Source organism: Mus caroli, chromosome 16, assembly GCF_900094665.2.
Source record: "Mus caroli chromosome 16, CAROLI_EIJ_v1.1, whole genome shotgun sequence".
NCBI lineage: Eukaryota > Metazoa > Chordata > Mammalia > Rodentia > Muridae > Mus > Mus caroli.
The window spans coordinates 2,743,111-2,757,463 of record NC_034585.1 but is presented as its reverse complement, the minus strand read 5'-3'; the positions used below and the strand labels follow the sequence as shown (position 1 = coordinate 2,757,463).

Below are 14,353 nucleotides of genomic sequence, written 5' to 3'. Positions count from 1 at the left end.
CTCCACATGCCTGTAATATGTTCCAGAGGCATCTTCCAGGAGATCAAAGAAGATGTAAGAAGCCTTTTCTGATGTGGGTATAGTCTCAGGAGCTCTGCTAGTTCATCTAATCACAAGTTACAAGAACAAAATAAGATCATATCTTGGTATCCACCAAGAAATTTCCCATAAACAACAAGGTGAGGTTTCCCACTTGACAGTGAGCTTTCTGTTGTCCCAAAAGAAACCAGACAGCCAAGATACAGGCAAACAGGAGAGACAATGAATGTCTTCTTGATCTGCTGAGTCTTCTTTGGGAGCCACTAAGTCTCTGGGATGCTCAAAGTAGAGAACCAATTCCTAATTCCTAAAAGTTTTCCTCTGACCTTATAAGTGTACTGTGACATACACACACACACACATCACATACTATATATATATATATATATATATATATATATATATATATATATGGTATATCTATAATCTATGATCTATATATATATAACATCTATATATTATATACATGTATATAATAGATAAAATAAAATGCAAAAATAAAAGCATCTCCTGGGGCGTTTTGACTAAGTAGGGACTGTCATGGTTCTTCCAATCATCCCAGGATGCAACAGGGCAAGGCCTCATTTCCAAATAAGCATCACTATCCATGTGACTCATCTGATCGGGTGCTTGTTTGGCATGCACAAAGCCCTGAGCTAGATCCATGGTGTCACATTATTAGGCTATAGTGACATAAGTCTATAATTCAAGTGCTCTAGAGGTAGAGGCCACAGAAAATGAACTTCAAGGTCATCTCCAGCTACAGAACAAGTATGAGGCCAGCTTGGTCTACATAAGGCACTATGGAGAAGAGGGGGTGCACAAGGAAGAGGGCAGCAGGAGCAGAACTGTACTGAAGTGTTGATATTTCAAAAAAATTCTACCAGTAAGAAATGCAGCGAGGTATACAAGCAAAGGTGCAGATGGAAGGGCAGAGCCTGCAGGAAGAGAGAAGCAAAGGAAGGTTTAAAAACAAAAAACAAAAATGACAAAGTTGAAAAAAATCAAAGTTCTCTTTGGATGCTACAAGCTCTTGCAGAGGTGGGGTGAGGATGGGGCTGGAAGGGCACTGTCCAGCTGAGGCAGGGTGGGGGATGGGGCTGGGAGGGCACTGTCCTGCTTTCTCCACTAACAGGAGCTTTGATTTAGAGAAAAGCTTGCCAAGCCTCCATCAAAAACCCTCAGTTGTAAAAATCCACACAGGGCCAAGGGACCGCTGCTTCTGAGGCAGGTTTACGTATTATTGTGGCACCTCTGTCATCTCTTGTCATTTAGTTCCACTTTATTAAATTACCAATCTTTTCTGAAGCATTTAGGTTACAGAGACAGGTACATAGGGGTACATGCACACACCAGGAGAAGGTCCATCTCTTCAAATGTATAAACCCTAGTAACAAGTTATACTTCATAGTAGCAGAAAGGCTGTGAAGCATTCTTAGTCACAAATGATAGCCACTTCAGGGGCTACAGCAGCCATCTCCCTGTGTGGCCACAGGCTGTGTCTCAGGCAGAGTGTCTACAGGACATGAGCTTTTCTGACGAGGCTGGAGGTGCTTCCCTTGGGAATGCTTAGAATTTGATTAAGAGTTTTCCACGAAGGTAAAGAACTCTAGAAGATACAACATCCTTAGCCAAGGAAATGTAGACTGAGCAGGTTCTGTTTGTGCGCATCAGGAAGACACATCACTAGCTGCTGCAACTCTTGGGTTCACTTGCAAATCAGTCATGTCGGCTCAGTCTCAGGGAACAAGTGAAAAACCTTTTAGAAATGCTTTACCTAACATTTCCAACGTAAGCCAAGCCTATGTGAAGAGAAAAGATTGTGTGTGGCATGCGCACATGGCAATGTATGCCTGTGTGTGTGTGCCTGTGTACGTTCATGTACATGTGTGCACAAATGTGTGTATGTGTGTGAACACGCATGTGCATGTGTTTTCCTTTCTCCAGAAGAATTGAAACTCTGTAGAGAATAACCCTGTATAACTTCATCCCCAGTACACATCACAGATAAGCCATATAGAGCCAGGTGTTGGTAATGGATAGACAGACCACAGACAGAAAGTGCAGGTGGAACAGAGCCAGAGTGGCTTAGAAATCTCAGAACATAGTCCAGCCCATTTATCTTGTTAATGATAGAGCTGAAGTTATTCCTTCAGCACCTACTACCCTGGGAGCTTTCAAACTCTATCAGGAATTCATTTCTTAAAATTTACACCAGACATAAATATACTTGTGGACATCATAAACTTTTCAAGGAAAAAGCAAAACATCTGATTTTGGCAGCCAGCTTTCTGAGCACAGTGAGATGGGATCAAGGGCTGGAAAAGGATAAACTGGTAGGGAAAGTCTATGAGAGTTTGTGTCACCTAAGTGGCAAGTACTTGTGTCCCAGCCATAGATATCCATATATGTGTTCAACAGAAGGCTCTATTACGGCACGTGTGATCCTTCTTCATTTGCATAGAAGCAGAAATCAGCTAAAGCAGAGCTGTAGAGTAAACATGAACTGCTATGATGAACACTCCCTAAAACTCTGCAGGCAATGGCTTCATATTCACAAACAAGTCCTTTTCTGTGGACTCATCTGACATTATTAATCAGCAGATGTACTGGCCATCATGAAATTATTGCTCAAAATATTAATGACCACATGGGGCCACAGTGGTTCCACTGCAAAGAGAGACACTGTCCTAAACCCATAGATAGTGTCAGGAGTAGCCATGAGGTTCGGGCCCCATGGTCTTGCTTCTGTACCTCCTCTGTGTTCCGTTGTGCTTTGTCATAGAAAATTCTTTGAACTTTTGCTAGTAAGGAGAGACTGAGAACAATGATCTGAAAGTTGCTTCTCCTGAGAGGTCCAAAGCTAACGAACAAATGGGTGGAAAACGCATATATCTGCTAGGTAACTTTCCACTGGTCTTCCATCTCAAATAGGAAGTTGCTGTTTATGCGGATAGGTCCTGAAGGAAATTCATGTAAGGTCTCTTTCAAATAAATACGCATGGATCAGATACACATAGATATACCTGCAGATTCTAGACATCATCTATTCTATAATTCATGTAATGATATATGATGGTATATATGATATATAACATATGGTACATCAAACATTAACCACATTCATTTAAATTGTGATATGAAACATCAATAAGCTTTTTTTTTTTTTTGAAAAGAAGGATAGTAGAATAAAACCACAGGTACACTTTCTTGTAGAACCTAATCACATTGCACACACACTCCTCTCTGCAGCCATTAGAAACAACACAGACTGGAGGGGAATAAAATGATGGACAGTTTAAGGCATCGGTCTGCAGGTGTCAATGCACAAGTCACCTGCAGAGTGTGGTCTGGTGAGGTGTACCTGAAACTCCCAGGCTGCCATTACAACATGCTTCCTGTGTTTGAAACCAGAAAGACAAAATATATTGACTTACCTTTCTGTCCTCTATTTGCGCGCAGTTATTGGAGTCGGCTTTGATATCCTGGAGGAGGAGAAAGAACAGGAGTCAGGCTTACACGTGGAGGACCTTCTGTGGTGCTGCTGAGGTGCCCTTTATATTAATAATGGATGACACTCCCAGCAGCTCTTAGCAGCTCTTTCTCGAGCCATTGCCCTTTATGGTGGGTTTGGAGGTGGACATGGTGGTGTTTGCATTAGAGGCATATGCGTGTTGTAAGGAAGCTTTCTTACAGACAGATGAGGGGTGAACCAGGGTGCTATGGGTCAGAGAGCAGTAGAGAGAAACTGAGCACCCGTAAGATTATCTCTCCCTTCCCCTAGCGACTTTATTTGTATGAAAAGGAACTGTTAAAGTAGACTTAATGTACTCTTCTACACTTGTCACATGCAAATATAGCTGGCTTCAACACAAGCCATCACCACATAGTCATTGGTTTTGCTCATTCAGCCACCTTCCTATTCATCTCTCTGTCCAGCCATCTATATGCTCATCCTCCCAACCATCAATGCATCCATCCACTCATCCAACCAACCACCTGTTTATCAGTCCATCAGTCTGCCTATATCCACCCATCCCTTGATCTATCTGCCCACTTATCCACCTCTTCTTTTATCCATCCAACTATCAATCGATCTACTTCCCAACTATACTTATATCCATTTACCCATGCACCCATTTATCTATCAGTATGCCTGCCTGGCTATCTACTCATCAATGTACCTATCTATTCATCTATGCATCCACATACATTCATACATACATATGTTCATCCATCTATCCATTCATCTATCAGTCCATCCATTTGTTCATCTATCCATTAACCCTTCTACCTGTCCATCTAGCTGCATGTTTGCCCGCCCACCCACCCACCCATCTATGCACTCACCCACTCATTCATTTATCTGCCCTTCACTCAGCTGTCACAAAGTCACTATATTTAATGCCTTTCTACATTGTCTTAGTCAGGGTTTCTATTCCTGCACAAACATCATGACCAAGAAGCAAGTTGTGGAGGAAAGGGTTTATTCAGCTTACATTTTCCACATTGCTGTTCATCACCACAGGAAGTCAGGACTGGAACTCAAGCAGGTCAGAAAGCAAGAGCTTATGCAGAGGCCATAGAGGGATGTTTCTTCCTGGCTTGCTTCCCCTGGCTTGCTCAGCCTGCTCTCTTATAGAACCCAAGACTACCAGCCCAGGGATGCCACCACCCACAAAGAGCCCTTCCCCCTTGATCACTAATTGAGAAAATGCCACACAGCTGGATCTCATGGAGGCATTTCCCCAACTGAAGCTCCTTTCTCTGAGATAACTCCAGCTGTGTCAAGTTGACACACAAAACCAGCCAGTATGTACATCTAATCCTTTTTGTTGTTTTTTTTTTCCTCATACAAAGATGAAAACTAACTTTAAGGAACTTACTAGATAGAAGAAAAGAGACATTCACACAAAAAATTATGCCACTGATTTATTTATGCAAAAGATTCAGGGTTCAAATGATGGATCATTAAAGTAAAGACATCTATGCCTGTCTAACAAACTCATTAAATCCCCAGGATACACTTAGTAGAAGGAGAAGTCCAGCTCCAATAAGCTCTCCTTTGACATGTACTGATATTCAATAGCATGCACTTGCCCTCACCCACATGGAATGAGTGAATACATGTAAAAAACAGACGGGAGCTATTTAGTACCCACTCATATCATGCCAGGTTCTACATACAAAGGACCCAATAGTGTACAAAACACAGGGAAGAACCTGCCTTGAGAGTGCTTGTATCCTGGGGACAAGGGGAAAATACAAAAGGAAGATGGGTAAATGTACCTGGAAGAAGCTATGCACTGCTGTGAAAAAACAATTTGGGGAGGATGTGCAAAGCTGCACGCAGGAGCCTCAGGTTTCAATCAAAGGAAGTGGCCCTGAGCTGAGTCCTCAGGATGGTTCAGACTGCATGATGGGCTCATGGGGTGATGAAGCACAGCCAATGGAGGAGCACAGATGGAGTTTTATGTGAACTCTAGCAAGGAGAGTGGGCCTTCAGCAAGAGGGAAGCAAGCCAACAAAGGGTAGGGGAAGAGAGCAGAGATCAGTGCAGCATACACAAAATCACAGCTAACCACAGCTAAATGCATGGCCTAGTTCTCAGGGAGCTCCTTGGAACCCCAGGAGCAATGACCTGGATGTTTTGGTTGATTTCCATGGGAGACCTGCTCTTTCCTGAACGAAAATGGAGGAGTGGGTCTGGAAATGTAGGGAAGAGAGGGTGGGAGACTAGGAGAGTGGGGAGGGGAAACTTCAAAAGTGTGGTTGTGATGTAACACATGAGAAGAATATATAAATAAATGTTTTAAAATACATTTTATGACCATCTTAGGTCTCAGGAAGTTTATAGAGGTTCCTAGAAGAAGAAAAGAGAGAAAGAGAGAAAGAGAGGAAGGAAGGAAGGAAGGAAGGAAGGAAGGAAGGAAGGAAGGAAGGAAGAAAGAGCTCACCTGTCACAGGACAAATGCTGCAGATGAGCTAGGTTTGGGGGAAGGGACAAGGAACACCTTCTCCCTGGGGAAAGTGCATGGAGAGCTGCGCCAGGAGGGGCAGGCCTGGGGCTGCTGGCCTGTCATCCCAGCTACTGGAAAGGCTAAAGGTAGAAGAAGATCACATGTTCAAGCAGGGCTAGCCTGGGCTTCAGAGTCAGTTCAGTGTAGGTATAATCTCTTGGGAATTGTATGGAAGCACCCCCTGTCAATAAGAACCTAATGGCCAATAAGCTGAGGAAGAATCGAAGTGGGGGTGGAGGGGGGGTGGACTTCCAACAGGGACTGAGGGTCTCTGGAATCCTCAGAAACTGAAGATTGACTGTTCTGACTCAGAAGCCAGGCAAATGAAACGAAGGAGAGGTAACAAACCACGTGAGAGACAGACTGGTTAGGATAAATGGGTTAATCGAGTTACAGGTTAACTGGGGAACAAGCCTAACTTAAGGTCTAGGCATTTATTAACAAATAATAAACCTTTGGGTCACTATTCAGGAACCGGGGTGCAGGTAGAAAGCCCGTGGTTCAGGTTCAAGCTCAGCTGGGGCAACTTTCTGAAAGCAAGACACTGTCCAAGTTAAAACAAATCAAAGAGAAAGAAAGGCGTAGCTCTGTGGATGAGTGCCCGCTGGGAGGTATGAGACCAAGGCGGCCTGTGGCTATTGTTGCTTTAACCACTGGTACCAGGTATTAGTTTAAAAGTCACTTGGTGACCCGGCAGACAGTCCTGGAGCCCTGATGCTTTGCCTCATGCTGACCAGGTGAAGCAAGGACTTTCTCCCTCCTTCATAGTGGAAACAAGTCAGGCTAGAAATGGGGGGGGGGGGGTGGAAAGATTCTGCTGACCCTGAAGAAATAGCAAGGTGTTAATCAATAAACCGATGAATTCCATGAACCTAAGGCAGGTCTTTGTTTTTAATATGCTATGGAGAGCCCACCTGAGTGATGGAGGGGGAGTGGAGAAGGAGACAGCCACCTGGCAAGATGGGAGCCCTGCCGTTTCTCTTAGATTATCCAATTTATTCTTGTCAGAATTAATTTACTAAACCTAGGCTGGATTTTTTATTTAGATGATATTGTTGGTTTGTCATGCGCCTCAGATCCACACTGAAGGCGCCCCAGGGGAAGGCACTCGCTTCTGAACAATGTTGGGCTCAAATTGGAAAAATGTCACTTTGGGCTTGAACAAATTATTGTTCAGATCGCTCTGCACAGAGCAGGCGTCTCCGGATGGGTTCTGAGGTGACCTTTTCTGAACCCAGGCGTCGTGTAAGTACTTCAGCCCCACTTGATAACTTCGCTTAGAAAATAACTCAATGACTTAAGTATTAAGTATGAATCTGAACGCTTGTACTCATTGCCAAGCAATCAATTTTCCTGCAGAAGCAGCTCATTGGCTTCCCGGAGCAGACAGCTGGACTGCCTCCAGCAAGGACTTCAGTTGCTGGCCACAGATGAGACTCAGCAGAACATGCGGGACCACTGTGTTTAGAGTTAGTTATGCCACAGTGGGGCCTCCGCCAAAGTAGACTGACTGAGGGCTGGGAGTTTGCTCAGTCAGGGCTTACTGTGCTGGCTTGGAGATCTGAAGTTGGTAACAGGAACTTTGTTTATAAATAAATAAATAAATAAATAAATAAAACAGCCAGGTGTAGAGTTGTGGGTGTGTGATCTCCTCTGGCAGGCAGAGAAGGGGAAAGCCCTGGAGTGCATAGGTCAGCACATCTAAATGAACTAGTGAGCTCCAGGCTCAGTGAGAGTCTCCATCTCAAAATGCAAGATGGCAAGCAACTAATGCAGTGACCTCTGCACATACAAGTGAATGTGCACAGGAAACCATGAACATGTACACAACCTTTTCAAAAAGAATTGCTGAGACTAACATCTTTTCGGTGACAGTGATGATAGCCACTTCCTTCACTGGAAGGTTTTGTTGGTTGCCTTTCTGTAAGAAAGTCTTGGTATGCATGAGCCCATCGATGGCTTCTTTCCATGACCGTGGTGAATCCCAGTTGTATATGGAGGGCTGAGAGCCAGCATTTTCGCATTCTTTAACGTGTTCTCTTCTGAACCGTCTGTGTTCCTCCAGCTCTCAGACACCACAGCCCTCAGGGAGTGGTTGTCCAGAGAAGTCTGATTCCTCCTCCTAATTCCTAAGACAGATTTCTTTACTTCTGTGCTTTGCATGTTGGTTGTTTCTAAAGAGTTCTGTAGGTCAGAGTTTCTGGGCACGGGATGGAGACAGAATGATCCTGGGTCATCTGTGAGTCTAAGCCATGACTCTGCAGGGCTGGGACATAAAGTCCCCTAAGAATAAGGTCACAAGACAGTGCTACTGAAACCCCAGATACCCCACAGTGTGCAGAGGAAAGGGCCTATACGTGGTTGAGTTATAACTCACCATATATAGACATAGATAGATATAGATACAGATACAGACTACTAAATCCAATAATATTTGGTAATGGGGTATGTGCAGATGTGACTGAGCTCATAAGACAGACAGATTCTTCCTTATCCAGAAAGCCCCAACTCTCATACATGGAGACTTTGGATGAGAGAAGTGCCAGGCCACTCAAAGACAGGCGGACACTGGAGCAGGGTTGCAGTCAGCCAAAGGACTCCTGACTCCAGAGGGAGCACGGCCCTGTTCATACCTCAGTCTCAGACTTGCAGCCTTCAGAAGAGAGACAGAATGTATTTCTGTTGATTAAAGTCACCTGTGGTCATTTGTCACAGTAACTGTGGAGAATGAAAACTCAAATCTAAGCTTCTGAGCACTAAAGAAATGTGTGATTGAAAGATTGCAGTCAGAGAGAAGATAGGCCTTCTGAGCAGGAGATCCAGGGCCATGGCAGATGGGTATACTGAGGCCCCGTGTGCTTTCCTACCACAGATCTGAGCTGCTGAACTGATCATGTCAATCATCTATTCTGGAAGTGCAACAAGAAGACAAGAGCAGGCTGCTCACACTTGACATGACAGCTAAGTTGGGGTCATGAACACCAGGCACAGTGTCCTCCTACTCCAGGAGGGCAGAATCCATGAAACCTTGAGTCAGTACTGGAGCTGGTTTTGTCTGCATATGCAGGTCTTTCTGATTGCCTGTGTGCTGTCCTTTCCTATTGACCTGAAAATATAACAATTGCTCATTTAAAAACAATTCCAATGAAGGGCTTCAGATATATCCCTATTTAAAAAACCCTACCTTTGCCATGAGTAAAGCTTTCTGTATTTATGTGTGTGTGTGTGTGTGTGTGTGTGAGGGAGAGAGAGAGAGAGATGTATGCATAGACATACAAATATAGAACATATGAAGAAATGTGTGTGTATATGTGTTTATATAATGGGCCTGTGGCCATGGCAGGGTCATCTATCATTCCTGTAAGTTGGAGACAGGAGGATCATGTTAAAGGCCAGTCTAGGTTCCATGGTAATATCCTTTCTCAATAGACAGATAAATAATGAAGCAATAAGTCATGCATGTGAGCTTAAAAGCCAAGGCAGAGAGCATCTTGGCTATTTTATGCAACTCCAATTTTGGTTTATGTTGTTTGTTGTTGTTGTTNTTTGTTCCCATTTCCAAAGCATATTATACAAAGAAACTTCATCTGCAGTGGCCATATAGCCAAGCTCTCCCCTTCCGTAGAAGTCAAAACTGAGTTTCAAGGAGGATGAAGAAGTGACCACATCCATGCAGATAGTTGCTGGTATAAGACACTCAAATTCATCAGTGTACCTTGGTTATGTCTCAGAGCCCACAGCAGAGAATGCCGTTGATACTGAGTATTTCATTCAAGGACCTAAAGTCAGTCACATTGTGGAAAACAGCTCTCCAATTCTCATCAAGTGTGGAGCTGTGGGTGAGACTCGGGCATAGCTGAAGCCTTGAGGCCAGCACTGCATAAACCGAGTGTGAGGGAGCCCATCTGTAATTTGTAGTCTGGGAGATGGAGGCAGGAGGACCAGAAGTTCAAGGTCACCCTCAGTTACACAGTGACTTCAAAACCAGCCTCAGTTTGGTATAGAGACTCTGTCTCAAAATTCAAACAAATGGAATGAAGAATGTGGGTTCCTCCTGTGTAGACTAATGCTGACATTTTAGCTTCTGGGCTCAACAGAGGTGTGAAACACCTGCAGACAGAAGATGCCTTGATGGGACATCTGTCAGTCCCCTCTTGTCACCTCCTCACCTTGTTACTGTAGTATTTCAGTTCACTACTAACAGGAGCAAATACAGATTGGTAGAAAAAATTGCATGTTGTAACTATCCTATTACTATTAGCCACCTCTTACTGTGTCTCATTTGTAGGCTAAGTAAACACAATAACCCTGACGCTTGATATTCTTGGTAGTTTAGGGCATGCCCTGCGTGTCTTGAAAGAAGACATCACCATATAGAAGAGAGGTGCTGACAAACTACACTTGTTCAAGGAGGAAAGCTGGCACAACTCTGAAAATATGCCTTTCAGCTAGATGCTTTCAGAGACTGAATCCAGAAGAGCTGGTACAACTATGAAATCGTCCCTTTCAGCTAGATGCTTTAGAGTCTGAATCCACTTTTCTGAAATGTTAGGATTCAAATTAGGCCACTTATTTGAAGGCATGAAGAACAGAAAGTGTATTCAATGTACCTCCTAACAAAGCTTCCATTCACAAATTTGCTTAGCACATGCAATATCACATCTGGCCAGCAGATGGCAGAAGGGAACTTTGTAAAAACTATCAAAACAGAAAGGACCAGATCTCTGAAATCTGTAACTTCCTGAAATAACAATCTTTCTGTACCCTCAAAATTGTACTCTCCAATAACCACATGTTTTAATTGCTAAATATGATGTTCTTTCCAAAAATGAGATGGCTTGAAGACACATTGTATTAATATGTACTTACAAAAGTTTAGCATATTAAGGGTGCACCCTTCAAGCAATAGGTATTGTGAAAGGGGGAACACTAGGATTTAGGTCTAAAAGGGAAGACACTGAGAGTCTATTGTGGCTGGGGATTTAGCATATCAACTTTGTAAAAAGTCAACAGAAATGGATTCAACTGCCCACACACTGGCCTTATAAGTAGGCATAGGGATGTTAGAAGGATTTAAAGAACATATTTTTGAGAAAGGATACTTCCTTTGGAAGAAAAAGAAAAGCAGAGAAAGCCTAGGGCCACAAAGGCTTCCTACAAACAAAGCTATTCTGAAGACAAAGCAAGCAAAATGCTGCCTCTGCCTTCTCTCCACCAGGATGCATGCAGATATCACAGGAACCATTTGGCTTTATCCCAAGGTTTTGGTCACAGGGCTTCAGTGCTGTCAATTTCAGCTGTGTACACAAGTCTGAGCGGGGTGGGGGTGGGGTGGAGGGAGAGGGCCTTAGCTAAGGTGGTGGCTGATGGTTAACACAATGGGTCTGATCCCTGAGAGCCAGCTGTTCTTGGGCAGGAGCCCTGTGATGAAGGTGAGCTCAAACCCAGGGTCCTTTAGCAAATAAGAGCTATGCATTGGTGCCACAGCAGGGACTTAATGAGAGTGCTTTTAATTAACTGTAAAAGTAATTACCCATATTAGATGTAAATCACACTTGTTTCTACAGGAGGTGAATGATTTCAGCACAGCTTTTAAGAATACTTCTGGAAGGGCTGTTAGTTGCCAATTCTCTCCAGGAGTCCATGTGCAAAAAACATAACAGGGCCTGGGGAAGCCAGCTCTGAGCTATCTCCTTTCTTCTCTGCCAGGCACTGGAATGAATGTAGCCACACCCTCGCCAAGGTTGCAGGCTCCAAAGAGCACTCCAGGCACAGGACTCTTAGTGTGGAAGCTAAGGTGTTCTGTTTTTCATTTTAGATTTTTAGCCACTGGAATGATCTTCAGTCCTCCCCCATTGAATGGAGATAATTGCATAACTTAGACAAAACAATGGGGAGGAGGCATCTGGATGATAGCCCAGCCATAGAGTGCTCGCCTCTCCTTGAGTTCAATCCCTCAGGTCCTACTTAAAATGTTGGACACAGTGGCTCCTGCACACTTGTAATCACAAGGCTGAGGAAGTAAAGCAGAGACAGTTGGTCAGAGGAACACACTGGCTAGCCTGTCTACCTAGTGGATGAGACCAATGAAGGACATTGTCAAAATAAAAAAATGACACAAAATGACTCAATAGAGAAAGACTCTTGCTGCCAAGACTCTTTCTGCCTGTATTGAACTAAGGCTCACACTGTAAATGGATAGAAATGACTCTAACAAGTTGTATCTCCATATATACAAAGTCACACATTTCCCCATATACATACATACATACATACACACACACACACACACACACACACACACAGATATACACACACACAATACACAAAGATATACACATGGATACACACACATGCATACATGCATGCATCAAACGTACACACATATACATGCACATATTTACACACACATGTTTAACACAGGCATATATACATACTCACAAATACACACACAAACATGTGTGTGTGCACATACACAGGATCGTATACACACTAAAGCATAAAGTACAGAAAGAAGTCCTGGGTGGTATGTGCCTGGGGTGAGCACATTCAAGGTGATATTATCCAGAGAAGGAACTAAATCAGTAAGGGGGTGACTTCAGCCCATGTTCCCTGCATAATCCACCCACGCATAAGTAGGACTGTACTTATCACTGCCACAGAATCAAAATAGTGAGTTAGAACAGCAGGAGACGTGTAGGGGTAAAGGAGTCAGGGGACAGAGGGGATCCAGGGAACTGGGATGAAGGACTGCGCTGAGCTGCTGCCCTTGACATTCCAGACTTCTACAAGTGTGTGTGTGTGTGTGGGGGGGTGCCCCTACTTTCCAGCAGGATGCAATTGGCAAATACAAAATTACCCAGTAATTATTTATATGTTGATAAACACCTTCATTAAAGAATCTGAAGATGCAATTACCAAATTGAAGTTTAGTGCATTTGACTCAGACACAGACAGATGATGGAGAAGGGGGAAGGGGAGTTTTATATCCAGCCAGACAGGGACTCATTAGACAAAGATGTCACCCCTGAAAAGATGCCTACCGTTCCCCATGTAAAAGTGCCTGCCACACCCATGTGAAGATGCTTACCTTTGCAAGTAAAGATGCCAATATGAAGATGCCTAACTCCCTAAATGAGGATGCCTACCTCTCCCCATGGGAGACTATGGGGAAGCATTGTGCTTTGCTTGTCTACGCCACCATTATGTATTCATCACAGTGGATGAAGAGTAACAGAAATACAGGTAAACTAATAGGGAGGGAAAGAGTCCCCTCCCTCTGAAATCTGATTGAATTCATTCCCAGGTTGAGTGTTTAAGACACAAAGAACTAACAAAGACCTACTCTGAAGGCTGGGCCTGGTGACGCATGCCTTCAATCCCAGCAGGAGTCAGAGGAGGATTGATCTCTATGGGTTTGAGGCCAGTCTGGTTTACAAAGCAAGTTCCAGGCCACCTAGGGCTACATAGTGAGACTCTGTCTTTAAAAAATAAATCATGATGAAGATTGCTGCATAGAAATAAAAGAGAGAAATTCTAATGGAATCCCAAGGAATCAATGAGCCATGACTGAGGTCTGTGTGACTTTGTCTCCAATGTAAATCTGTAACTTTCTGGGAATCTCAAAACATTGGTAACCTGAATTTTAGTCAAAACATGCCTTGACTTTTTAATTATAGGTTTGATTTATTCTCTGAGGACTCTGCACATGTATGCAATATGTTTTGATCATAACCAACCCTCAGCTTTTCTCAGGCTTCCACTGTATATCACCCTCTCAAGTTCATGTCTTGCTGCCCACTGAGTCCACTTTATCCATGCATAGGTGTAGGGACACCTAGCGCAGCATGGACAGCAGAAGGAAACCTGACTCTCCCTCCACCAGCAGCCATGCCGACAGCCAATCCTCAGCTAGGAGTGGGGGCTTCATGAGCCCCTCCTCCACCCATGATGTCAGGGTGGCTGGCTTGATCTTGTGTAACAACAACCACTATAGGTCCATGTGTGCAAGAATTCTGTCATTCCCCAAAGCACTACATTCTCAGTTGCCCTCCATTGTCTCTGGCTCTGACAATAATCCCACCTCCTCTTCCAAGCTAATGCTGCTAGGCAATAAAGGGGCATTGGCCTTGAATTCATTCTCACTTAGAAGTGCGTAACATTCTTTTGACTACTGCTGGCATGCTTTCATCCCTGCAGCTTCCAATCCTGTCTGGTGATCCTTAGAGAGCAGCCCCTCTAAGGATCATTTGCTAAAAGAGAGAAGGGCATTTCCTTGAAGCCTGAGAGCAATA

General features: G+C 43.8%; 1 protein-coding gene across 13 annotated transcripts in view; it reads right to left on the bottom strand.

Annotated features, from left to right (window-relative positions):
- Rbfox1 (RNA binding fox-1 homolog 1) overlaps positions 1 to 14,353 on the bottom strand; it is a 1,640,850-nt gene that overhangs the window by 913,704 nt on the left and 712,793 nt on the right. For all 13 annotated transcript variants that reach the window (XM_029470804.1, XM_029470798.1, XM_029470790.1 and 10 more), the window contains one exon: positions 3,477 to 3,524. Coding sequence is in view for 6 of the 13 variants with exons in the window: in XM_029470786.1 (XP_029326646.1) it covers positions 3,477 to 3,524 (48 nt within the window). In the remaining 7 variants the exon portion in view is untranslated. The remainder of the gene's footprint in view (positions 1 to 3,476; positions 3,525 to 14,353) is intronic.